Consider the following 27,326-nt stretch of genomic DNA (forward strand, 5'->3'; position numbering starts at 1 on the left):
TTAATCTGCATCACCTATTTAACCCATCCCCCCACCCCTTGCACTCTACTCAGAACTGTTTTTTTTTTTTAAGACTTTATTTATTCATGAGAGACAGAGGGAGAGAGAGAGAGAGAGAAGCAGAGGGAGAAGCAGACTCCCAAGCAGCAGGGAGCCCGATGCGGGACTCGATCCCAGGACCCTGGGATCATGACCTGAGCCGAAGGCAGATGCTTAACCATCTGAGCCACCCAGGTGCCCAGAACTGTTAATAGTATAGTATGAGTCAGACCGTGTGACCCTACATACCTAACTGAAGTATATTGTTTTTAGTCACTTTATAATACAGGCCTTGGAAGCATTATAGCATAATAATTACCATCATAGGCTTTGTAATTGGACTTGTTTCAAATACCAGCTTTGCCACAGACTAGATGCATGTCTTTGGACAGTTCATTAACCTCTCTAAATCTTAATTTTCTTTTCTTTTCTTTTTTTAAGTTTTGTTTAAATAATCTCTACACCAAACATGGGGCTCTAACTAATGACCCTGAGACCAAAAGTAGTACACTCTTCTAACTGAGCCAGCCAGGCGCCTCTCTAAATCTTCATTCTCACATATGTGAAATGGATCTAGTAATACTAACCTCATAAATTTTACTAGACTTAAGTGACATAATATAGGTTAAATGCTTATTTAGCACATTGCTTGGCACCATAGTAAGCACTCAGTAAACAGTAGCTATTATGTTAGATTTAACACATGAAAGCTTGTTCCAAAATAGTCACCATTATGGGGTTTTACTATGTTACTTAGTTGCAAAAAACTTATTTAAAAAGTTTGTTTCATTTCCTTTCTTGGAATAAAAAAACCCTTTTATTTGGATATTTGAAATACATTTATTTATTTTATAAATAAGAATGAACTTGGTTGTGATATATTTCTTAGTATGTCAAACAACACATGTTTAGGTACCTAATATTACTAGCCTTCTTCCCCTATTTTATGTTCTCTTCCTTTCCCTCTTGTCCAGTGACTATTAATAATCAACTCTTGTATGTTCTCCTCCCGTTGATCCTAGGGTTGTCCTAAAAAAAAAATCTGAGTAAACCCCATACTTCACTATCTCTCTTCACCTGTCTGATTTTTCCATCGTCTGCTTCAATTTAGTCCTTCAGCTGGACCAAGAGCCAAGGCTGTGGCTTGAATAAATAATTCATATAAATAAGCCATGCCAGTTAGAGTATTACTTGCTCTGCTGAATCCAGTATTACTTTCCTACTAAGTTCTCTAGGGCTGAAAAGAATATGGTTGTCTGGTAGGTAATTGAGGCTCAAATGAAACACGCATCAGAGAAAAGAGAAAAAAAGTGTCCACAGAGCATACCACATTAGGGATAAACCAAATACCTGTTTATCTGTATAGGGATTCTGAAAGCATCTTGGTAGAATACTCTATATCAAAAGAAGTGTAGGAAAAAAGCTGGTCACAAACCTGTATTAGTAGTATGGTCCTTTAAAAAAGGAAATTCAAAAAAAAGTTCCGTGTGTAAATGTAGTTATGTGTATGCCTAGAAAAACAATTGAAATATGTGCCAAAACATTAAATAATACATAGTAATTATCTCCAAATTGTGGGTTCTTTTCTTTCTTCCCCTGCCCCCATGTGGGTATTGTTTTTTCCTATGTACTTCTCTGCTTCTGAGAAAAAAAGAAGAAAATGATCATCAAAGAGAAAAAGCCATGAAATGCTTACCTTTGCCTTTTCTTGGGGGTGTAGACCTGCCAGAAATATAATTATGCTCAAGTACATTAGTTGACGGCACTGTGCATGCAGTTGGACTGCTGATATAATTACGTTATCTGCAGAATTCCATAACTGCTCACGACACATTTTTTCACCCTGATAAAAAGTTATTTTGATGATGTTCTGGTACTGTAAATGGTGTGCAGAGACACACCACACTTTACATCTTACTGTCCTCTATTTTTCTTACCCTCCTTATATCCTTTTTGTTAAAATAAACACTGTAGGGGCGCCTGGCTGGCTCAGTCAGTAGAACATGTGACTCTTAAATCTCAGGGTTGTGGGTTTGGGCCCCATGTTTGGTGCAGAGATTACTTAAAAATAAAATTTTTTTTTTTTAAGATTTTATTTATTTATTTGACAGAGAGAGATACAGCGAGAGAGGGAACACAAGCAGGGGGAGAGGGAGAGGGAGAAGCAGGCTTCCCGCGGAGCAGGGAGCCCGATAAATGGGGCTCGATCCCAGGACCCTGGGACCATGACCTGAGCCGAAGGCAGACGCTTAAAGACTGAGCCACCCAGGCACCCCCAAAATAAAATCTTTTAAAAAATAATAATAGACTAAAATAAACATTGTAACTGGAAAAAGAGAGCCAGCTATAGTGTTAGTACATGCTGTTCAAAGTGTAATAAATAAACTTTAGAAAAATAATAGCAAAAAGAAATGAATTATTTGCTTGGGTAATTTTTAGTGACATATTGAATCACTAATATTTTTATTTTTATTTTTTATATTATTTATTTATTTTTTTAAAGATTTTATTTATTTGAGAGAGAGAGAGAATGAGAGATAGAAAGCACGAGAGGGAAGAGGGTCAGAGGGAGAAGCAGACTCCCTGCTGAGCAGGAAGCCCGATGTGGGACTCGATCCCGGGACTCCAGGATCATGACCTGAGCCGAAGGCAGTCGCTTAACCAACTGAGCCACCCAGGTGCCCGAATCACTAATATTTTTAAATCTTTATTAAAATTTGAAGCATACACAAAAGCACAGTGAACAGTATAGCAAATCCCGTGTATCTTGTCACTCAGCTTCAGTAATTATCAGCATATGGCTGGTCTTGTTTCATCTATTTCCCACTCTCCCCCAGATTATTTTGAAGTAGGCTCTAGACATCATTTGATTCATAAATACATTAGTATGTATTTCCAAGGATGATGTAGCCCCCCTTTTTTTGGATGTATCTCTTTTTTTAACCAACTGATAATACCACTATTATACTTATACCTCAAAATATTAACAGTAATTCTGTCATCACATAATCTGTTTAGTATTCAGATTTTTCCAATTGTCTCACAAAGGTATTTCTCTAAGATGATTTGTTTGAATTGTGATCCAGACAAGGTCCATGCATTGCATTTGGCTGATAAGTCTCTTGTCTTTACTTTTTTTTAAAAATTGAAATATAATTCATACCATAAAATTTATATTTACCTTTCTAAAGCATACAGTTCAGTGGTTCACATTCACATAGTTATGCAGCCATCTCTATTGTCTAATTCCAGAACATTTTTATCTTCCCATAAAGAAACCCCACACCTTGTAGTAGTCACTCTCCATTCCCTGTACCTCCCAGCCCCTACAACATTACTCCGTCTCTTTAAATTTGCCTATTCTGGACATTTCATATAAATGCAATCATGTAATATGTGTCTTAAGTCTCTTTTAATATGTAGGCTTACTCGCTCTCTTGATTTTTTCTTTGCTTACAAGTTATTTCTTCTGTAAAATTTCCTACTTTCTGGAGTTTATTGACTGTATCACTGAGATGTCACTTAACATATTCCTCTGTATCTATATTTCCTTTCCATTGGTAGGTAGATCTAGAAGCCTAATCATAGTCAGGTTTAATCTTTTTGGCAAGAATACTTCATTGGCAATGTTCCTTATTTCCTGTTGCATCACACTGGGTGATACATAATGCCTGGTTGTCACTTAAATTTTATTTTGAAGCACATAGGTCAAACATTCAAACCTAATCAATACAGAGAAAATTTGTGAGATATGACATTTACTAGAATTGTTAAGTTATAAATTGGTTACTAAATAGTAAATTGATGGATCGAAATCTGTATTTTATCATTATAAATATCTATTCTACTGGAAGAGATCCTTGGAGCTATAAATTAATATACTTCATTTCTGTAACCAGCAAGCTGTACATTCTTTAATAATAAGAGAATATTGTTAGCATGGTACCTATGGGGAGACAGTGAATGGAGGTATTGCTTTTTGATGGTCAAAATTACCTTAGCATTCCTTTACGAAAGTTATTGGAGAGAAAAATAATTTATATGTGTTGTGGGGATTACTATTATCCAGTAAGGAAATGACTTAGAGGAATTCAAAGAGTAAGACTATTTGGTTCCTTTTTAGTCTTAGAGATATGAATAGTGGGGACCTTCTAGGAATGGATGCTTCGGGGTCCAGTTTTTTTTTTTTAAGCTTTTTTTTTTCTTAGGACTGTGGGAGAGGGAGTGCAAAAAAATATCAGGTATAAGGTGATAATTTCTTGTGGGTAGTACACTGCCAAGTTGTTGGAATTGCTTGTAGAAATAAGAGGTTTTATGTGTGATCACAAAAATTAGAGGGTAAATGGGTTTAACTATATAAAGACAGTCTAAATTATACTTAAAAGGTAGTGGGCCTGGAAGTCATCATATAGGTCTCTGAAGACAGGATGTCAAATAGGTAAAAGAGACAGAACATGTATCATCAAGAATATTACGGTTAGAATTTGTTAGTCCTATAAAGTGAAGTTTCTGTACTCTGGACACTGCATTTCAAGAAAGATATAATTGGGATGGAGAAGAACTGGGAAGGGGTAATCTAAATGATCAAAGCAGTGAAGGAATTGCCAGATGAAGAACAGTCTAAAAGATTAGTAAATTTCAGCCTAAAAAATATAGTGAATGAGAGGGAATATGATTAAGGACTCAAGACAGTAGTGAAAGGGGATTACAGATTTATCTCTAGATAATTATATAGTAAAACTAGGGCATCTACTTTTTGATACATGAAAGAGATAAATTTGGAACAAATAAAAATAAGTATTATTTTGTATAGCAAATATAAAGTGTTTGCAACTCATTTCCCTAAGAGGTAATAGAGCTTAAACATGAATAACTTTAAAATATTGCATATTATTAGATTATTATGGGAAATTAGAATGTTTTGAGGTATAGAACATCTCAGGCCTTTGAAGTTACAGTGATCTGAGTCAGTAGGACTGATCAACAAGGTATACCTGACTGCTCCTACTAAGACACAGTACTGGAGCTAGATGAACAATAGGTTTTGGGGGTGGGGTTTTTTTGTTTGTTTTTGTTTTTAATAGTATGACAAGTTTTCTAATTGTGAAGAAAACCTAGTATATTCTTCTTTATAGCCCTAGACCCCTCCATTAGTGTTAGGAAGGGGTTTTTAAATAAATTTTGGGCTGGAGTTCTTTTACAGTATCAAAAAGGGAAGACGTGTTTGTTGCATTCTTTCTTTCAGACTTTGATAAGATTCCCTCAGGACTGCTTTTACTTAAAAGCCAAAAAGTATTAGTAAAACTATAAACTCATTGTCTTTTCTGTTTGTCCTTTTCTGCAGAAATATTTTGTAATCCCTCAGTTATTGCCTTGGCATTTCAGTAGCAAGGGACTGGAATTGGTTTCATTTCCTTTTGCATTCCTTTTCCAGGCATGTGGAGCCCTCTTGATGGTTTAGACTAAAGAGATTGCATGCAGATGGTTAATTGAAAATGCTTTTAATTCTTTTCAATGTGCAGTTAGTTGTTTTTGGAAGGCAAGGGACTCTCGTATGCCTCTGTCATAAATTTTGACGGTTTTTAAATATTGAGCCACAAGGTTATTAGGAATGATAATAATACCTCCTTAGGGTTTTTTTGTTTTGTTTTGTTTTTAAATTTTATTTATTTATTTGAGAGAAAGACAGAGAGAGCACAAGCAGGGGGAGGAACAGAGGGAGAGGGAGAGGGACAAGCAAGACTTCTTGCTGAGCATGGAAGCTGACATGGGGCTCCATCCCAGGACCCTGAGATCATGACCTGAGCGGAAGTCAGACACTTAACCAATTGAGCCAGCTAGGTCCCCCCTATTTAGGTGTTTGATGACTTTTATAAGATAGCTGATAATTTTGAAAATTCTCATTTTCAAATAGATACAAAAAGCACATGGTACAAAATGCAGTAAGTACAGAAATGTATACATTGAAAACTATTTACCCACCCTGTTGCCATTACTTCATTCTCTTCTTAGGCTACCACTATTACCAGTTTTTGTATATTTTTCCAGAGATACTATAGGATTATACACACATGTATATATATGTGTGTGTATATGTATGTGTATTTTAAACACAAATGGTACTGTAATTATATACACTGTCCTGTCACTTTTCTCACTGAAAATAAGTCCTGGTGATTGGGCAGTGAACAATCTAATTCTTTTCAACAACTACATGATATTTTGCCAAAATTGATTTAACCGGTCCCTGGTGGGTTGTTTCTAGTCTTTTGCTATTATAAATAATATTTCAGTGAATTCTTTGTACATGTTTCATATACACACACACAAGCCCAATTGTTTTCATAAAATAATTATTTCTGCCACCCTATGGTATAAAATCTACATGCATTATTCACAGACATTCTAGTAAGGGGTCAGTGTTTTAGTCCTTTATTATAATAAAAATGAGATTCCATAATGATGCATCCAAGTTGTAATTTTCTAGTAGTTGAATATATAAAATGAATTATAAGAATTTCAGTTTGTTTTTTACTCTCTCATCTTTGCCTTAAAGATTTTGGTGCCTCTGATTTTGCTACAACAAATGCTTTTGGAGTTGACAAGACGTGGTCAAGAGCCTCTGAGTGCATTGCTACAGTTTGGTGTGACATATCTGGAGGACTATGCAGCAGAGTACATCACTCAACAAGGTGGCTGGGTATGAGCTGTTAAGTATTTTTTTTTTAATCTTTAAAAAAAAGGTTAAGCTTCTCATTGTGGTTGTTTTTAGCAACATAGGTTTAATATGAATATTATCATTTAATATTATTTAACATTAATTGCATGATGATCAGTGGCAAACTGTACATGTGGTTTCACTATTAAGATTTTACTTTCAGTAAATTGATAGGTGGTGTTTTTAAATCGTTCTTTTAAGTAGTTCTAATTATGAAACATTTTATACTAACAAAAAATATTTAAATAATTAAGGGATGAGGAATATAAAATGAATGCCTATGTATTTGCCATCCTAGTTGAAGGAAAGAACAGATGATACTTTTGAATTTTTTTATATGCCCCTCCTGGATTTCAGCATGCTCTTAACTACTTCACAAGGATAACTCCTATTCTGAATTTTGTTTTTTTATTATAGTTTAATCATATATATATATGTATCTCTAAACAATTACATTATTTTGTATGTTTTGAACTTTATGTGAATAATATACTATATGTATTCTTCTAAACTTGCTTTTTTTTACTCTGTGTTGTATTCTTGAGACTCTCCTCAGTCATTGTTTCTCAGTTTTCTTTTTTTTATTATCACTCCAAGGATCCTTTTTATTTATTAATTTTTTAGGATCCTTTTTGGACATTTTTATCCTAATCGTCTCCTTCCTTCCCCATGAAATTTTAATACTACAGATAGAAGTCTATTTATGTACTGTTGCCCTTTGAAGGGCCACAAGTGATTGTAATATCTAAGATTTCCCCCATCTTGCCAAACCTATTTTCACCCTCTAAATCATCCAATGATCTGGGTTGATGTTTTGGTTGGTGTTTGGTATTCCATTGTATAGATATATAACAATCTATTTCTCTATAATCTTATCAGTAGACATTTTCATCTTTTTGCTATTACAAACATTGCTGTTATGAACAGTTTTAAACATATGAGTGTAAGTTTCTCTGGTTATATACTTGGGAGTAGAATTTATGGGTCCAAGGGTATAGACATTTTCAATTTACAAGATAATACCAAAGTGTTTTCCAAAGTGGCTTTCCAACTTATATTCTGTCAGCAATATATAAAAATTTTTGTTGCTCTTCATCTTCCCCAATACTTAATATTGTCAGACTTCTTAATTTTTAAAATCATTTATTAAAATAAGATTATTTTATAAGTTTAAATTTGCAAAAATGTTATAAAGTGTTCCTGCATACTGTTCACCCAGTTTTCCCTAGTATTAACGTCTTACACAACTATGCTACTCTTATCAAATTGACTTTTCTGTATTTCATATCCAGCAAATTTGTTAAACTCTCTTAATATCCTGATTATTTATCTCTGGATTTCTTGTTTTTTTTCTTTTTTTTAATTATTATTTTTTAAAGATTTTATTCACTAATTTATTTATTTGCGAGAGAGAGAGGGTGCGTGACCCCGGGGGAGGGTGGGTCGCAGAGACAGAATCTCAAGCAGACCCCGCACCAACTGTGGGCCCTACTCGTGGCTAATCTCACAACCCATGAGATCATGACCTAAGCCAAAACCAAGAGTTGGATGCAACTAGGCCACCCAGGTGCCCCCCCCCTTAAAAACCTTTTTTAAGGTTTTTAAAATTATTTTTATTTATTTGCGCATGTGAGTCGGGGGCGGGGCAGAGGGAGAGAATCTTCCAGGAGACTCCCCGCTGAGTGCTGAGCCTGACACAGGGCTCGATTTCACGACCCATGAGATCATGACCTGAGACGAAACCAAGAGTTGGTTGCTCAACCGAGTGAGCCATTCAGGCGCCCGCCTTTGGGTTTTCTATGTAGAAAATTATACGGTCTGTGAATAATGATGAAATTGTTCCTTAATAAATCTATCTTTTTAACACATTTATTCACTAATCAGGATCTTTCAGTACACTATTAATGGAATTGGTGTTAGAAGACATCCTTGTCTTTTTCCTGATGTTAAAATGAGTGCTTTTAATTATTTCACCATTTAGTTCTATCAATCTCAATGAGTGAGGTTGGACTGTAATTTTTCTTGTTTGGCTTTCAGAATCCAGAGTTGGGAAGAGTGTTTCCTTTTTTTCTATACTCTGGAATAGTTTATATGAGGTTTAAATTATTGTGCCTTGCTTCCTGTAACATGCATGTAAAATCACCTGATGTTTTCTTTGAGGGAAGTTTTCTGGTTTTTCCTGTCAACTTTTTTTTTTTTTAAGATTTTTATTTATTTGACAAAGAGAGAGGCCGCAAGAGAGGAGCACAAGCAGGGGGAGTGGAAGAGGGAGAAACAAGCTTCCCGCTGAGTAGGGAGCCTGATGCGGGGCTCCATCCCAGGACCTGGGATAATGACCTGAGCCGAAGGCAGATGCTTGACGACTGAGCCATCCAGGCGCCCCAACTTTTTTTTTTTTTAAAGATTTATTTATTTATTTATTTGACAGAGAGAAACACATCGAGAGAGGGAACACAAGCAGCGGGAGTGGGAAAGGGAGAAGCAGGCTTCCCGCTGAGCAGGGAGCCCGATGCAGGACTCAATCCCAGGACACTGGAATCATGACCTCAGCCCAAGACAGACACTTAATGACTGAGCCACCCAGGCACCCTGCAACTTTTTTTTTTTTTTAATTTTATTTTTAAGAAGGCTCCATGCCCAGCGTGGAGCCCATCATGGGGCTTGAGCTCACGACCCTGAGTTTGAGACCTGAGCTGAAATCAAGAGTTGGACACCCAACTGACTGAGCAGGCACCCCTTTCTTGTCAACTTTTGATAATTTTCCTGGATATTATCCCTAAATTTTCAGAATTATTGGTATAGATCTGTTCATTATATCCTTTTATTTTTATTCTTTTGGAGGAGAGTGCAATGGATTTTTATATCTTAATTCTCTCATACTACTTACTTTTAAACATTTTGTTTTGGAGAATTTTGAACATATATGAAAATAGGTAAGATAGTATAATGATTCCCATCACTCAGCCCTAACAGTCACTAATTCATTGCCACTTATGCTTTATTCACACCCTAGTCATGTCCCTTCTTAATACTATTTTGAAGCAAAATCCAGGCATTATATGATTTTATCTAGAAAAATTTCAGTATGGGGGCTCCTGGGTGGCTCAGTAGGTTGGGCATCTGCCTTTGGCTCAGGTCATGATCCCAGGGTCCTGGGATCAAATCCCATATTGGGCTCCCCCTGCTCATGCTCACTCTTGCTATCTCTCTCTCTCTTTCAAATAAATAAATAAAATCTTTAAAAAAAATTTTAGTATGTTGGGGGATGGGTGGGGGATGGGTGAAATAGGTGAAGAGGATTAAGAGTACACTTATGAGCACTGAGTACTATATAAAATTGAATCACTATATTGTACACCTTAAACTAATATAACACTGTATGTTCAGTATACTGGAATTTAAAAAATTTTTCAGGGACGCCTGGGTGGCTCAGTTGGTTGAGCATCTGATTTGATCTGGACTTGGTTGTTGATCTCGGGGTTGTGGGTTTAGGCCCCACATTGGCCTCCATACTGGGTATGGAGCCTACTTAAAAGTTAAAAACAAATATTTTTTTTTCAGTATGTAACTCTAAAAAATAAAGGTTTTCTTTTTTTTATTTATTTATATTTAAACATTTTTAAAAAGATTTTATTTATTTGTCAGAGAGAGAGAGCACAAGCAGGGGGAGTGGCAGGCAGAGGGAGAAGCAGGCTTCCCCCCACTGAGCAAGGGGCCGGATGTCGGTCTCAATCACAGGACCCTGGGATCATGACCTGAGCCGAAGGCAGACACTTAACTGACTGAGCCACCCATGCGTCCTGGTTTTCTTTATTTTTTATCACACTACCATTATCACATCAAAAATTTAAAAATGATTTCTTCGTATCCTCAAATATCCTATTAGCATTCAAATTTCTGAATGTCTCAAAAATATCCTCTCTTTTGGATGTGAGGGTGATCTGGCTGTGACAGCTGTCACCCCACCGATTGCCAGGTTTGATTTGACTGATCTGGCTGGCTAGGTGGGTGTCCCCTTCCTCTCTCACCCTCCATATGTGTCCCTCCTGAGGCTGTGCGCTTGGTTGAAGAAGATGACCTTCCCCAATAGAGGAGGACCGTTCTTCCATCAAGGGTATAGGAGTAGCTTGACTCCCCTGCTAGAACTTCAAAACAGGCTCTCAAGGTCCATTTATAGAAGAATGTAGGGTAGTCAAATGTCCAAATGAGGCACCGCATGTAATAGTCTGCCTGTCTGTCTCTTTCTTTTTCTTTCTTTCTTTTCTTTCTTTCTTTCGTTCTTTCTTTCCTTTCTTTCTTTCATCTTCCTTCCTTCCTTCCTTCCTTCCTTCTTTTTAGATTTATTTATTTATTTGAGAGAGAAAGAGATAAAGAGCATGAGCAGTGGAAGGGGTGGTGGGAGAGGGAGAAGCGGGCTCCCCACTGAGCAGGGAGCCCGATGTGGGACTCAATCCCAGGACCCTGGGATCATGACCTGAGCCAAAGGCAGATGCTTAACCAACTGAGCCACCCAGGAGCCCCCATTCTGTCTTTCTTTAAAAAAAAAAAAAAAAAAATCCTCTCTTTTAAACTTTATAGTGTATGAAGTTGTATCTTCCTTTTCATTTTTATTGTTATTTCTTAATTTCTTCTTATTTAGTTAGTTTTTGGTTTAAAATAGTTTTTTATCACCCAGGATATATGTGTGTATGTGTGTCTTGTGTTTTTGTTTTTGTTTTTATTGAGTAAGCTCTAGGCCCAACGTAGGGCTTGAACTCATGACCCCAACATCAAGAGTCATATGCTCAGGGTGCCTGTGTGGCTCAGTCAGACTAAAGGGTCTGCCTTTGGCTCCAGTCATGATTTCAGAATCCTGGGATCAAGTCCCACGTTTGGCTCCCCGCTCAGTGGGGAGTCTACTTCTCCCTCTACCCTTCCCCCTACTGGTGATCTCTCTCTCAAATAAGATCTTTTTATTTTATTTTATTTTTATTTATTTATTTATTTGACAGAGAGAGACACAGCGAGAGAGGGAACACAAGCAGGGGGAGTGGGAGAGGGAGAAGCGGCTTCCCGTGGAGCAGGGAGCCCGATGCAGGGCTCAAGGACCCTGGGATCATGACCTGAGCCGAAGGCAGACGCTTAATGACTGAGCCACCCAGGTGCCCCAAATAAGATCTTTTTAAAAAAGGAGTCATATGCTCTACTGACTGAGCCAGCAAGGTGCCCCTCTTTTCTTTTTTTAATAACTATAAATTCAAACTTAGGGAAGCTTTCCTTTGTCTTGAAAAACAAAACAAAATAACAAAGCTTCTGTATCATTTGCTAACCTGATATCACTTATTTATTTATTTATTTATTTTTAGAGACAGGGAGAGTGGGGGGAGGGGCAAAGGAAGAGGGAGAGAGAGAATCCCAAGCAGGCTCCACGCCCAGCGTGGAGCCCCATGTGGGGCTCAATCTCATGACCCTGAGATCATGACCTGAACTGAAATCAAGTCAGAGGCTTAAGCCACCCAGGCGTCCCTTGTTTTTTTGTTTTTTCTAAGATTTATATATTTATTTGAGAGAGAGAGAGAACAAGCAGGGGGAGGGGCAGCGGGAGAGGGAGAGAATTTCAGGCAGACTCCGCACTGAGCTCAGAGCCTGAAGAGCTGGATCCCATGACTCCGACATCATGACCTGAGCTGAAATCAAGAGTTGGATGCCTTACCAACTGAACCTTGCCGGCTGAGCCTCCCAGGTGCCCCTGATTTCATCTTACGAAAGAATTGGTAGTTATATTGCAAAAGTAAAATTTCTACAATGAATGTTGCAGTTCTATGTCTGGTGACACTAAAAGGAGACAATAGCATTGTTGCCAAAATTATAATCTGTTGGTGGCATTTGTGGGAAAAGAAGGAAGCCCTTGCAAATTTCTAAACAACAGTCAACTGCTAGGAAATTCTAAACTTACAGGCCAAAGAGGGAATGAGGTTAGTAAAATGCCTCAACAGAGTTTGAATAAAATACTGGATTTGAGAGTTACTGGAACTTGGATATGCAAAAATAGGGTGGTAAGTTGGGTCATGCTTACAGTGGTCTCAAGTTCAAGTAAACTGCTGTTATAATACACCACTTCATATGTCTCATACTTTTCAAGGAGCTTTTCTTTCCCTCAGTAGGTGCTGGCAGAAGGTACACTCAGTCATTTTCAATATAGATGCCTAGATCCAAAGCCAAAGCATGAGAAAGGAAGAGAGATGGAATGAAGAGAGTCTGCAAAAAAAAAAAAAAAAAAAAAAAAAAAACAACCCCTTTCTTCCTGGTTTTACTTTTCCTCATGCTCCCAGAAACGGAGTGGAAACTGAAGTGGAACTCCCTGGAGGAATGGTTTCAGGCCTGCTGGACCAGTCAGACATACAGTCTGTACTTTGCTTCAAAGCATCAGCTTTTCTAACTTCTGACTGAGAGCTACGATCTCTGCTGCTGTGCATTTCTACATTAAACATATAATCCGCCCATCTTTTTGTGGGGAAGGACTGTCACAGTAAGGACTTCCCCTTGAACTACTCTGTCCTGATTCATGTTGTGCACTCAAAAGAATTTCTTCCATGTCTCCAGTGTAGATAGAGGGTGAGGAAGATACATGAGCCAGCCCCCCATTTTCCTCATTGCCATTATCATTGCCATTGCTGCTGTTCATGGTAGCTCCACCCAGGAATCTTCCTCACCTACCAACAAGGGAACAATTAAAATACAGGGAATATAATTCATTCCCTTCTCAATTTTCAGTTTTATTATGATACAGTACATCAAAGTTTTTTGGTTATTATAATTGTTACAGAGAAAGTAGTTCATTTATTCAACTGAAATGTGTTGTAAAGAAAAGAGCAATAATAGGAAAAACTAGTTCGTTGATATTTAAATTTTTAAATGTGTTTTTAATCTCTAAATTTGAATGCCCAGTTTGTATTTCACATTGTTAGGTCTAAGCACTCTGTTTTTCGTGTGTTTAAAACCAAGAGATTGCTTTTTTGACTAATTGGTGAAAATGTATCCTCTGATACAAAGCATCAGCATGAATCATCTTTAAGGTACTTTGTGTTAAACATTACATTGACAGGTCTTAATACCATTATGGTCATTCTTCTAGAGGAGAATGATTTGGCTACATGATGTTGCATGTCTGTTATATAAAGTCTATAGTATGATTTCCATGGATAATGTGTTTGTCTTCAGCCACTTGAACACAACATCAGGGTAAAACAAACTGACTAGCTGTCAAAGTGGAACTAATTTTGAAAACCTACAGGAAAGGAGGAAATGATGGCAGCTATAATCTGTTGGATGAAGGGTTTGGGCATATAGATTTGCAGAGAGGAAAATAATATTTTGTTCTCTAAATTATAAAAAGAAATGGCTGGAATAAGTGCCTTTTGGATTTTGGCAGATAGTTTTGTTTTTTCTGTGATTTATGTTTTGTGATCATTTTTGTCTTATTATATTTGAGATGATTTTTCCATTGTACTGGTATTGAGACCAGCACTTTATTGAGGCTTCTAAGTAACATGACTGGTGTGGATTTTTTTTAATAGACTGTAGAGCAGTTTTAGGTTCACAGAAATACTGAGGGAAGGTACAGAGATTTCTCATATACTGAGCCTTCCCTATTATCAACATCTCCCATCAGAGTGGTACATTTGTTACAACTGATGAACCTCTATGGACATATCATTGTCAGCCTAAGACCATAGTTTACATTACAGTTTACTGTTGGTGTATATTCTGCAATTTGGACAAACTTATGATGACATATATCCACCACTATAGTATTATACAGAGTAGTTTCACTTTTCTAAAAATCCTGTGTTCCACTTGTTTGACCCTCCCTCCTGCCTCACCTCTGGCAGCCACTCATCTTTTTACTGTCTCCATAGTTTTTCCTTTTCCAGAATGTCATGTAATCAGGACCATGTGATATATAGCTTTTTCAGATTGGCTTCTTTCACTTAGTAATATGCATTTAAATTTCCTCTATGTCTTTTTATGGCTTGATAGTTCATCTCTTTTTAGCACTGAATTTTTAGCACTCCTTTGTCTGGATGTACCACCGTTTATTTACCCATTTACCTAGTGAAGAAGATCTCAGTTGCTTCCAAGTTTTGACAATTAGGAATAAAGCTGATACAATCATCCATGTGCAGGTTTTTGTGTGGACATGAGCTTTAAACTTCTTTGTGTAAAAACAAAGGAGTGCAGTCTGGTAAGAGTATGTTTAGTTTTGTAAGAAACTGCCAAGCTGTCCTCCAAAGTGGCTGTACCATTTTGCATCCTCACTGGCAATGAATGAGAGTTCCTTTTGCTCCATAGACTCACCAGCATTTGGTGGTGTTGGTGTTAGACTTTGGCTATTTTACTAGATGTGTAGTGGTATCTCGTTTTAATTTGCATTTCCCTGGTGACATATGATGTGGAACATCTTTTCGTATGCTAATTTGCCATCTGTACATCTTCTTTGGTGAGGTACCTGTTAAGGTGTTTGGCCCATTTTAAAAATCAGATTGATTGCTTTCTTAAATTTAAGAGTTCTTTGTATATTTTGGATAATAATCCTTTATTAGATGTGTCTTTTGAAATTGTTTTCTCCCGGTCTGTGGCTTGTCTTTGCATTCTTTCAATATTGTCATAGACATTTTCAATCTTTTTTTTTTTTTAAGATTTTATTTATTTGACAGAGAGAGACACAGCGAGAGAGGGAACACAAGCAGTGGAGAGTGGGAGAGGGAGAAGCAGGTTCCCCACTGAGCAGGGAGCCTGATGTGGGGCTCGATCCCAGGACTCTGGGATCATGACCTGAGCTGAAGGCAGATGCTTAATGACTGGGCCACCCAGGTGCCCCGGATTATAATTTTTTATTTTTGTTTATGTGGCATTAGAATTACAAGATAGGGCTTTTGTTTTTTTTCTCTTTTTACTTTATTTTTTAACCCTGCCAGAGAGTGGCAAGTTAATAAAGATTGGAAATCACAGGATTAATTTGTGGCCTCCAGCTCTGCCAAATATTAGCCTTGTGTTTTGGGGGAAATTCATTTAACTTCTCTGAGCCTCAGTTTTATCAATTACAAAATGGGGAGAATAGCTCTCTATCTCACAGAAATAATGATATAAAAGTGTTTTGTGAAAATGCTACATTTTTACAAATGTCAGGTTTTCAGATATGTCTTTAAGAGTGTGTATTTTTTCCCTCTCCCTGAGTCTGAAGATTCCTTTGCGTTTTGATTCTGACTTTTCATTGCCCTGCAGCGCACTTAGGGCACAGACTAGTTGGCATATTATGATTCTCCCTGACTCACCCTCGTTCCCTCCCTCCTCTTTCTCACTGTCTTTCATTTCCTGGGATTGTGTTGCTACGTTAGAAGTAAGTCTGTCTCCTGAAAAGGGCAGTACAAGTCCACCGTGGTAAGGCTTCTCTTTTATTTTCTATGTCATATACTAAACTATATACTTACTATGAAAGATTTAGTTTTAAATTATATAAAAGCTTATTGGTGAAAATGTCATCTGATGTCTACTATAATATTTAATATATTTTTTTAAAGATTTTATTTATTTATTTGACAGAGAGAGACACAGCGAGAGAGGGAACACAAGGAGGGGGAGTGGGGGAGGGAGAAGCAGGCTTCCCACCGAGCAGGGAGCCCGATGCAGGGCTCGATCTCAGGACCCTGGGATCAGGAGCTGACCTGAAGGCAGACGCTTAACGTCTGAGCCACCCAGGCGCCCCAATATTTAATATTTAAGTAGTTTGAATAAAATTAATTTTTGCCTTTTTTCTCTTTGACTTAAAGCTTCTCATTTCCATTTTAAGAATAGAAAGCCACAAAAAGTGTTTTTGTTTGTAATCAAGAATATTTGAAGACTATCTTTTGGGAACTTTTAGGTAAGAGCAGAGTTTTTATACTCCGGGAGATGACACATGGTTTGTGATCTAAAAATTACTAAGTGGGTTTTGGGACTGAAATAATTTTAGTGTAATGAGGGTAAGTACTGTTTCATAAAGTCCATGTGTTTTATATGCAGGTGTGAGTATTCACTGCACTGTGTTCCAAAATACATTTTTTTGTAGGTCTTGGTCATCATAATAGATGGAAAATTATTTCTCTGGAATATCTTTCCCACTTTGCATTTTCTCATTTTAGGTTAATAGTGATCTCAGAGACATATGGTATCCTGCTTGACTGAATGTAGAAGAGTAATTATCTATTTCTATTTTTTAAGGGGAATACTTGAGAGATAGATATTGTATAAAGGCCAAGAAGTAACCGTAACAGTTTGTTGGTACATCTTAGGGCAGATGAGTCCCTAGATGAGTTTACCAGGGAATATGTCTTTGAAGTTCTGCCAAAGCATCTTCAGATGGAAAAGTTAAGTCTGTAAGGAGCTCAGTTTGTCAGCAGCTATGACCCTGAAGGTAAAATAGTGCTTGAAGTGGCAGAATAATTTGTAACTGATGTGAACCCAAAAAAAGGAAGCAAAATGCAGTCGATACAGGCAGAATAAATTGGCCACTGCACATTTTTGAAGTGGTTCTTTTAATGATCTGCAAGCTGTTTTTATTTTGTTCCTACCACCAAAACCAAAGTTACATTTATATTTTCTTACATTTATTTAAAGATACTCCCTTTATCTCCATATTTCAGTTTCTTTTCTCCCTTTTTATTGGAAAGGTTTCATGCACATATCTTCGTGTACTTGCTTGAAGAAAACAAGAATAACCTTTTCTATTTACTCCTTGCGGTAAACTCAGGGGAAAACATCTGTATGGTAATCAGGGGACTTCAGCCCAAGAGTTAATGTCATGTAGTTGATAAAAAGTATGGTCTCTGGAGGTAAACTGCTGAGCTTAAATCCAGTTCAGTGACTTTGAACAGTTATCCTCTTCAGTTGATTCAGTTTCCTGGTCTGTAAAATGGAAATAATAATAAGGCTTACTCTATAGCCTTGTGAGGTTTAAATAGGTTAATATCAGTAAAATCTTCAAAAGGGCAAATGGTAGAAGTGCGTGGGGGTTACTGCATGTTACTGACAAGCTGTTCTCATAGCAGGCTCAGAGACCTTGGGGCAAGTTAATCTCTCTGGGCTTTCTCTGGTTTAGTTTTTGTTTTTGTTTTCAAAGAAAGATACAGTTCTCTGGTTCTTTGTGCATATTTAAACTCTGATAGTTGGTCCAAATTAGTTTTGTGTTTTTGAGTCCTGGAAGTTACTCCTTTGTGTTTTTTATATTAGTGGGACTAAAAAAATATTTCCAACAACATAAATATCTTGTGCTAAAAATGATTTTAGATTGTTAGACTGGCTCTAATACTACTTGTAGATTTTATTCCCCCTAATCTGCTAAAAAAAAAAATTTTTTTTTTAAGATTTTATTTATCCATTTTACAGAGAGCACAAGCAGGGGGAGCGGCCGGCAGAGGGAGAGGGAGAAGCAGGCCTCTCACTAAGGAAGGAGCCCGAGGCAGGGCTCGATCCCAGGACCCTGGGATCATGACCCAAACCGAAGGCAGACACCTAACCAACTGAGCCACCCACGCACCCCTAATGTACTAAATTTTACCCAAAGTATTATCCAAAAAAGCTCTTTATCTTTTAGTGAAAGCCTACTCTTAACAGTAATTGTTAAGAGAGAGGCCTCTATTTTTATATTTTTGCTTTATATGAATTGGTCCCAGGAGTAAAAGTCTCAGTGGTCATCTATTTCTTTAATGCTTCTTACATAAGAGCACGAAATTTTTGGTGCATCTTTATCAAAATATCACGTTCCAAGTAAGAAATAAATTGTAAGGCAGGGAAGGCCATGAAAGCAAGGAAAAAAGCAATTAAATCTGAATTGACTTCTGAGCCATATTTTATTCCAAGGTTGTAATTTGACAGACTTCTTGAGCAAGGGAACAAAGAGTGTTTGTTCTTAACTCTTGTTAGCTTTAAGCTGTTAAAAATAAGGCAAAATGTCATTTTATACTGTATTCTATTTCAGTTTGTTAACTTTTCCCTTATTTCTTCACGATCGAATTTTTGAAATTTCCATTTCATTTGTTTTGGCTGACAGCCCTAAAGAATAAGCAGCAAAGGTTTCCTTTCTGGGGATTGAAATTTTTGCCTTTTGTTTTATGGTCCTTTTGTTTTTGTTTTTGCTTTTTGCTTTTTTAATCAGTTCTTGCTATGAGAGTTTCTGTTTTTAGAAGTGCAGTAAGTAACTTGTTAAGAATTCTTATCAGTGAGCACTTAAGACCGCTCTGACCCTTGGATAACCTTCTGTTTGAAGAGTTCTAATTGTAAAGCGGCTCTGTGAATCCAGCTGTACTGTACGTCTCTTGAAGTGGCATGGAGTGTGAACAGAGTGAGAGCAGATGTGATTCTAAGACTAAGAATAAACAATGTGAGAAGTTACATTCTTTATCTCTTAATGACTCAGTTGGGAGGTGAAGGTGGTTAGGAGCACTTTTTGAGTTTTTTAGATGAAACTTGGACAATGTTCATGGAAGGCTAACAAGAACACTGTTTTAAGTTACTCGTAGTGGAGTAACTGACGTTCTTTGACTGTTTTGCCTAACTCTGACATGCAGTTTCTTTGAGAAAATAGGGTAGTCTTACTTGCTTCTTGGGGGTCATAGACTGTGATTGGTTCATTCAGTGGTATAATTCTCTTAACACTCTTTTCCAGCTTCTTCCTCTTCATTTAACAAAAAGAACCCAGTTTTTTTCAGTAATGAAGAAAAAAATTAATCTTAAGCCTCATTACCCTTCTTTTTTAGCTACTTTGCAAGGTTTGAAGATAGAGGATTATAAAGTTGCTGAGCCATATTTAGTTTCTCATTTGGAGATTTTGAGAAAGCAAATAAATGAAACAAGTGTACTAAAGTCAAGTCAGTAAGGGACAATTATGTACTTCATGCTACCTTAAACTATCACTACTCTTCTTCACTACTTTTCCCTCCTTGTAAAATTATTCTTTATATGAATCTTTATTTCTGTTTTCACAATGAAGCTCCTTGAAGAGATGATTTAATAAGCAGATAAACTTTTGAGTCTATAAATGACATGGCAAAGAGAAATCCCTTTGTAACAAGGTGTTAGAGGATTTGCATGACTAATTAGAACTGTGTTCTGGTAAAGAGCTAGGTAAGTACAACTTCACAGGAAAATTGAGTTTAACTCTTGATCTGGCCTTGGTGACTGGGTCTTCCTTACTCTTGGACCTCCAGGTATACTCTTTCAAAAAGGTTACAGAAATGGTTCCCTGGGTAGCTATTTTCATTCGTGTTGCCTACTATCATTATCTGTTATTGGTGGTTCATCAAGAATCAGCAAACTCAGAATATCCTTATAGTCACTCAGTAGTCTTAATCATCTTACGTCTGCCTTTTCATTGTGCTAGAGTATGTTTGGGCTTTGGGTAGGATATTGAGGAAGCCAAATTGATAGCAGCCATTATACCCATTTTTTTGTTTAGCAAGATATAATACCTGGGTCCCACCTTCAGAGATTCTAATTTGATTGTTATGGGTTGTAACTTTAGCATAGGAAGTCTTAAAACTTTCACAGGTATGTCTAATTAGGCAGGAGAGTTTGAAGGCTGCTGTATTACCTGATCTCCCCAACTAGATTATAGACCCTTTGAAACAAATTTTAATTCTAAAATTCTTAAGCTTTATTAGATTGGTGATTATATGTTTATTAGTTAAACACAACTATAAACATAAAGAAGCCAGTTGTTTAATTGTTCAAAATAAATATCAAGAAAGCCATGGTGAAGTACAAATTTTTTAGTGGGTAGTGTAGAATACCAAGAAAGGAAATGATGGTTGTAGAGCTCAATCAGGAAATGCTTCTTGAATGAAGTATAGTCGCATCTTGAAGAAGTATGAAAGACTTATGTTGGAGAGCACCAAGGCATCAGTTGGATGAGTTGTGAGATCCAGCTTAGGTGATTTGGAGTGGCCATGACTCAGAATAGCAAGACTTTATTTGTTATGTCTTAACTTTTGCGTTTGAGCCATTTGTGATATATCCTAAACTGAGTTTTGATTATGAAAAAAGCAGTCCTGAACTTGTTTGGTCCTGCTCCACTGGGTGTCTTTCTTCTCTGTGTTTAGTAGAAAAGGTTGGCTAACAGATGTGTTTCCTCTTCAGAGAGGCTTGCAGGTCTAGAACAGCAGGTTATGACACATGTTCCATCTTTGTGATTCCAAGGCAGCAATCATGCACAAAGAGAAATGACAGATGTTTCTCAGTGGAAAAGACCCCAGATCCATGAGCTGGATCAGCTTGTCTAAGTTCCCCCTAAATTAATATTAATCTATTAGTATATATTATATATAATTCTATTAATATAATATGTGTGGGATTCTGCAAGGCACTTGGCATGAGGCTGAGAAAAAACCGGTACAATGAAGATGTTTAAAAACCTATCTTTAATCTCTAAGAACTTAGTAGGGGTATAAGACAGATACACACAATTTACTGTATATTTTATAAGCCAAAGAGAACAGATAACTCATTTAGGAGTTTAAAGGTAATGAGAAGGATTCAGAAGGGCAGAACTGAGGAGGAGGGCATTCTGGGTGACTTGAGTCAGAAGAGGGGAGTTTGAATTCTCTTCAGCACCAGCAGTGTGTGACCTTGGACAACAAACACTGCGTATGCATAGAAATCTAGAAATGAATAAAGAACAGTACCTATCAGTGCCTGAGAAAATCAAAATAGCTGGTGTTCAGCACTTCTTTTGTATCCGAAGATGGGACCAATTTTCCTGTTAAGCATTTGCTGACCATCACTATTTACTTGGCTTATGTTAGGCATCACAAGGAGGATAGCAAAGACTTTTAAAGCATGTTTTCTTCCCTTGAGGTGTTATAATCTAGTTGGGGAATGACTAATACTCATGAAAAAATTACCGAGAAGTATGGTCCAAAAGTATAATTATGGTATTTTGTGTAACCTAGACTCAGAGCTATGAGTTCAGGATAAATAAGAGGGACATTGGATTCAGTCCAGAGGGTTAGAATTTAAGCCAGACCCAGATGGAGCCAGATGAGGAGTCTTTAGCTGGTAACCATGGATAAGTTTCAGGGAGTGTGAAATTTTTCCTAAAATGGTATATATGCTTTGTATGAATGCACAGTTTTAAAGGAAAAGTCTCACATCTTTTATTATATTTGTGAAATATTTTCTGCTCCTCAAAATGTTAGCACCATTATCTACATGAATAAAAAGACAGGGCTTGGGGATTTAGTATAGCGTTTGTAGGGAACAATGAGCAACCTTGCCAAGATAAGTCTTCCCTCTTATATGGGACACCTAATTTGTGATTAACACAAATTTGGGCTAATGGCTCTAGGAATAGAAAGGAGAGACAACCCAGCAATTGAACTACTAGGTATTTATCCAAAGGATACAAACATAGTGATTCAAAGGGGCACATGCACCCCAATGTTTATAGCAGCAATGTCCACAATAGCCAAACTATGGAAAGAGTCCAGATGTCCATCGACAGATGAATGGATAAAGAAGATGTGGGGTGTGTGTGTATACACACACACACACACACACACACACACACACACACACACACACACACACACACACAAAATGGAATATTACTCAGCCATCAAAAAGAATGAAATCTTGGGCGCCTGGGTGGCTCAGTTGGTTAAGCGACTGCCTTCGGCTCAGGTCATGATCCTGGAGTCCCAGGATCGAGTCCCACATCGGGCTCCCTGCTCAAGCGGGGAGTCTGCTTCTCCCTCTGACCCTCCCCCCTCATGTGCTCTCTCTCTCTCTCATTCTCTCTCTCAAATAAATAAAATATTAAAAAAAATGAAATCTTGCCATTTGCAACTATGTGGATGGAACTAGAGCGTATTATGCTAAGTGAAATAAGTCAGAGAAAGACAAATACATGATTTCACTCATATGTGGAATTTAAGAAACAAAACAGATGGACATCGGGGAAGGGAAGGAAAAATAAGGTAAGATGGAAATCAGAGAAGGAGACAAACCATAAGGGACTCTAAACTGTAGAAAACAAACTGAGGGTCGCTGGAGGGGAGGTGGGTGGGAGGATGGGGTAACTGGGTGATGGGCATGAAGGAGGGCACGTGATGGAGTGAGCACTGGGTGTTAGATGCAACTGATGAATCACTGAATTCTACCTCTGAAACTAATAATACATTATATGTTAATTAAATTGAATTAAAAAAAAAGGAAAGATTGGCTTTACCTCCTCCCTGTACTGCAGCCTTTTTTTTTTTTTTTTAATTTTTTATTGTTATGTTAATCACCATATATTACATCATTAGTTTTTGGTGCAGTGTTCCATGATTCATTGTTTGTTCATAACACCCAGTGTTCCATGCAGAACGTGCCCTCCTCAATACCCATCACCAGGCTAACCCATCCCCCTACCCCCCTCCCCTCTAGAACCCTCAGTTTGTTTTTCAGAGTCCATCATCTCTCATGGTTCGTCTCCCCCTCTGACATACTCCCCTTTTCTTCCTCTCCTGTTATCTTCTTCTTTTTCTTTTTTCTTAAAATATGTTGCATTATTTGTTTCAGAAGTACAGATCTGTGATTCAACAGTCTTGCACAATTCACAGTGCTCACCGTAGCACATACCCTCCCCAATATCTATCACCCAGCCACCCCATCCCTCCCACCCCCAACCACTCCAGTAACACTCAGTTGTTTCCTGAGATTAAGAATTCCTCATATCAGTGAGGTCATGTGATACATGTCTTTCTCTGATTGACTTATTTCACTCAGCATAACCCCCTCCAGTTCCATCCACGTCGTTGCAAATGGCAAGATCTCATTCCTTTTGATGGCTGCATAATATTCCATTGTGTATATATACCACATCTTCTTTATCCATTCATCTGTCGATGGGCATCTTGGCTCTTTCCACAGTTTGGCTATGGTGGACATTGACTGCAGCCTTTTTTTAAAAAAATTATATTTGGTTTCCTGAGAAAATATTTAAGGTGCCCAAGAAGAAATAATATATTATTCTAAATATTGTATGACTTTGCCCTCTTGCTTTTTAACTGAAGGAGACAATTAGAAATAGATTTCAAATGTAACACTACTTACTCAGTTTTATAAAATTCAAACTGAGCCTTTATCTAATGGCAGATGCTACCTTAGATTCATCTCTTCTGTTCTGAGTTAGTAATGGTGTCTAAGAGTTGCCATATTGGGGGGTGGGGGAAGTTGAATTCATTTTTCAGTAAAACCAAGATCTTTGTCAAACTCAGCAAGAGTGCAGGGAAACTACTCCCCTTCTATGAGATAGAGACATATACTTATTTTATATCCAGAAAGACATTGGTAGTTTGCTTTCCATGAATTAACATTGAAGCTTCAGCAAGGCCTCCTTACCCTTCTTTTTAACTACTTTGCAGAGCTTGAAGGTAGAGGATTGAAAGCTGCTGAGCCATATTTAGTTTCTCACTTGGAGATTTTGAGAAAGCAAATAAATAAAACAAGTGTACCAAAGTCAATACAATTATGAACTTCATGCTACTTTATATTATTACTACTTTGCTACTTTTTCCCTCCTTGTAAAATTATTCCTTATTTCTTGTTTTCACAATGGAGCTCCTTGAAGAGACGATTTAATAAACAGATAAACCTTTGCATATATAAATTATGTGGCAAAGAGAAATCCCTTTGTAACAAGTGTTAGAGGATTTGCATGACTCATTAGAATTGTGTTCTGAGGGCGCCTGGGTGGCTCAGTTGTTAAGTGTCTGCCTTTGGCTCAGGTCATGATCCCAGGATCCTGGGATCGAGCCCCACATCAGGCTCCCTGCTCGGCGGTGACTCTGCTTCTCCCTCTCCCATTCCCCCCTGCTTGTGTTCCCTCTCTTGCTGTGTCTCTCTCTGTCAAATAAATAAATAAAATCTTTAAAAAATAAAAATTTTTAAAAAATAAAACAGACAGTAACAGGTGTTAGGATATGGAGAAATTGGAACCCTTGTACATTGCTGGGAGGAATATAAAACGGTACCGTTGCTTTAGGAAATAGTTTGGCAGTTCCTCAATAAATTAAACATAGAATTATATGATCCAGCAATTTCACTTCTAGCTATATCCTCAAAATAATTGAAAATAGGTGGTCAAACAAAAACTTGTACGTGGATATTCACAATTACCGAAAGGTGGAAACAACCCAAATGTCAACCAGCTGATGAATTAATAAACAAAATGTGGTATATCCATACAACGAAATACTGCAAAGCCGTAGAAAGAAAAGAAGTGCCCATACACACTACAGCATGGGTGAGCCTTGAAAACATTATGTGCAGTGAAGGAGCCTAGACCTGAAGGCCCACATACTGTATGATTCCATTTATATGAATTTCCCAGGGGAGGGAGGTGGGGGAATTGGGAGTGATTGGCCAGAAGCTTGCTCTTTGAGATGATGGAAATGTTCAGGAATTAGAGTGGTGATGTTTGCACACATTGTGCAAACTAAACATTGTGCATACTAAAAACCACTGAATTGTGCACCTAAAAATGGTGAATGTTAGGTATGTAAATTTTATGAATGTAAATATCAATACTAAAAAAAGAATAAAAGATTTTTTAAAAGAACACCAATTTCTAGTGGTATGCCCTGCCCTTTGTTTTAGAGACCTGTACAAAAGAAATGCAGGAGATTCTCTTCATTTGACTCAAATTATTTCACAGCTCATGTTGAGATTGTTGAATATCCACTAATCTCAAGTTCCTAGGAGGTAGCAGACCCCAATTTATATGTACATTCTTAAAAAAAATTGAAAGTTTTTTTTTTACTAAATCATGATCATTGTAAAAAATGTATAGAATACACTTCTTATAGTTCTATCCTATAGAAATAACCCATATATTGGTTTGATGTATATACTATTGTAAGGAGAGATTTTACTTTTATGATACCTCTATTTAGAAGAGATGAGGAAGGAGGAAAAAGTTTGTTAATTACCTTTTCTACCCAAGGGAAGGGTATTGTTTCAAATTGCTTTCAGTTTTAAAAATTTATAGGCTAGGGCACCTGGGTGGCTCAGTCGTTAAGCGTCTGCCTTCAGCTCAGGTCATGATCCCAGGGTCCTGGGATCGAGTCCCACATTGGGCTCCCTGCTCTGCGGGAAGCCTGCTTCTCCCTCTCCCACTCCCCCTGCTTGTGTTCCCTCTCTCGCTATGTCTCTCTCTGTCAAATAAATAAAATCTTTAAAAATAAATAAAAATAAAAATTTATAGTCTAGGGGCACCTGGGTGGCGCAGTCGGTTAAGCCTCTGCCTTTGGCTCGGGTCCTGATCCCAGGTCCTGCACAGCGGGAAGCCTGCTTCTCCCTTCCCCACCCTTGCTCTATCTCTGTCTCTCTCTCTCTCTCTCTCAAATACATAAATCTTTTAAAAAAATTTTTTTGGGGGGGTGTCTGGGTGGCTCTGATGGCTAAGCAAGCGTCTGCCTTCAGCTCAGGTCATGATCTCCAGGTCCAGGGATTGAGCCCCACATCGGGCTCCTAGCTCAGTGGGGAGTCTGCTTCTCCCTCTCCCTCCGCCTCTCCCCCTGCTTATGCTCTCTCTGTCTCTCTTTCTCTCAAATGAATATATAAAATCTTTAAAAAAAATTTTTTTTTTTTAGTCTAGGTGGTATTTTAGAGTAGCTCTTTGTTCCACCACCACATCAACAAAAACAATGGCAACAAAAACGATGATAATGAAAACACAGCCTAATTTATTGATTGCTTACTAGGTACAAGGTGCTATGCTAAGCATTATAAATACTGTATCTAATTTTTGTAACAGCCTTGCCAGTCATCTTCCTTTTATGAAGAAATTGAGGTTTAAATGGTTAAGAAAAGCATTCAGATTTACTGTGGAGCTGGGGTTCAAACCAGTTCTTTTTTCCTACAAATATTGTATTTTTAATTACTATACTCTTTTGTCTCTCTGCTTATATTCATCCATGGACTATCCCTGATGACCTGTAGGACTTCTTCAAGAGATTGAAACAAGGGTTGAAGTGAAATGTGGGGCAGTTAGAATATTGACATTATGATCATGTTACTTGTTTGGTTGTTTTTCTGGTTTCCTTTTATGTGGGGCTGATAGAGGGATTTATATTAGAGTTTTAATGTATACAGAAAGTTTTTGGTCTTGATTGAAGAATAAAATTATTCTACTTCATATGAATAACAGCTATAATCACAAAATAAAATAGGAATTAATTTGCTTTACATAATCCTATACAGACTCTCCATAGCATGTCCCTGTGTCATCCAGACATTTTGTAAAGCTTTCATTAGGTCTTTATGAACATTACACTCCATTGGTTCTCTTCCTGCCATTTTTTTTAAGATTTTATTTATTTGACAGAGAGATACAGTGAGAGAGAGAACACAAGCAGGGGGAGTGGGAGAGGGAGAAGCAGGCTTCCCACAAAGCAGGGAGCCCGATGCAGGGCTCGATCCCAGGACCCTGGGATCATGACCTGAGCCGAAGGCAGACGCTTAATGACTGAGCCACCCAGGCGCCCTCCTGCCTTTTTTTTTTTTAATATTT

The 27,326-nt window shown here is 37.5% G+C and overlaps 1 protein-coding gene and 1 pseudogene across 5 annotated transcripts in view; one reads left to right on the top strand and one right to left on the bottom strand.

Moving 5' to 3' along the window:
- BCL2L13 (BCL2 like 13) overlaps nucleotides 1-27,326 on the top strand; it is an 87,454-nt gene that overhangs the window by 56,158 nt on the left and 3,970 nt on the right. For 3 of the 5 annotated variants that reach the window (XM_027595400.1, XM_027595401.1, XM_027595402.1), the window contains one exon: nucleotides 6,596-6,739. In XM_027595400.1, the coding sequence (XP_027451201.1) occupies nucleotides 6,596-6,739 (144 nt within the window). Of the gene's footprint in view, nucleotides 1-6,595; nucleotides 6,749-16,034; nucleotides 16,178-27,326 lie in introns of those variants that run through there. The other 2 variants (XM_027595403.1, XM_027595404.1) reach the window with 2 other exon arrangements.
- Nucleotides 12,894-13,421, bottom strand: LOC113922976 (annotated as a pseudogene).

Source organism: Zalophus californianus, chromosome 9, assembly GCF_009762305.2.
Source record: "Zalophus californianus isolate mZalCal1 chromosome 9, mZalCal1.pri.v2, whole genome shotgun sequence".
NCBI classification, from domain to species: domain Eukaryota; kingdom Metazoa; phylum Chordata; class Mammalia; order Carnivora; family Otariidae; genus Zalophus; species Zalophus californianus.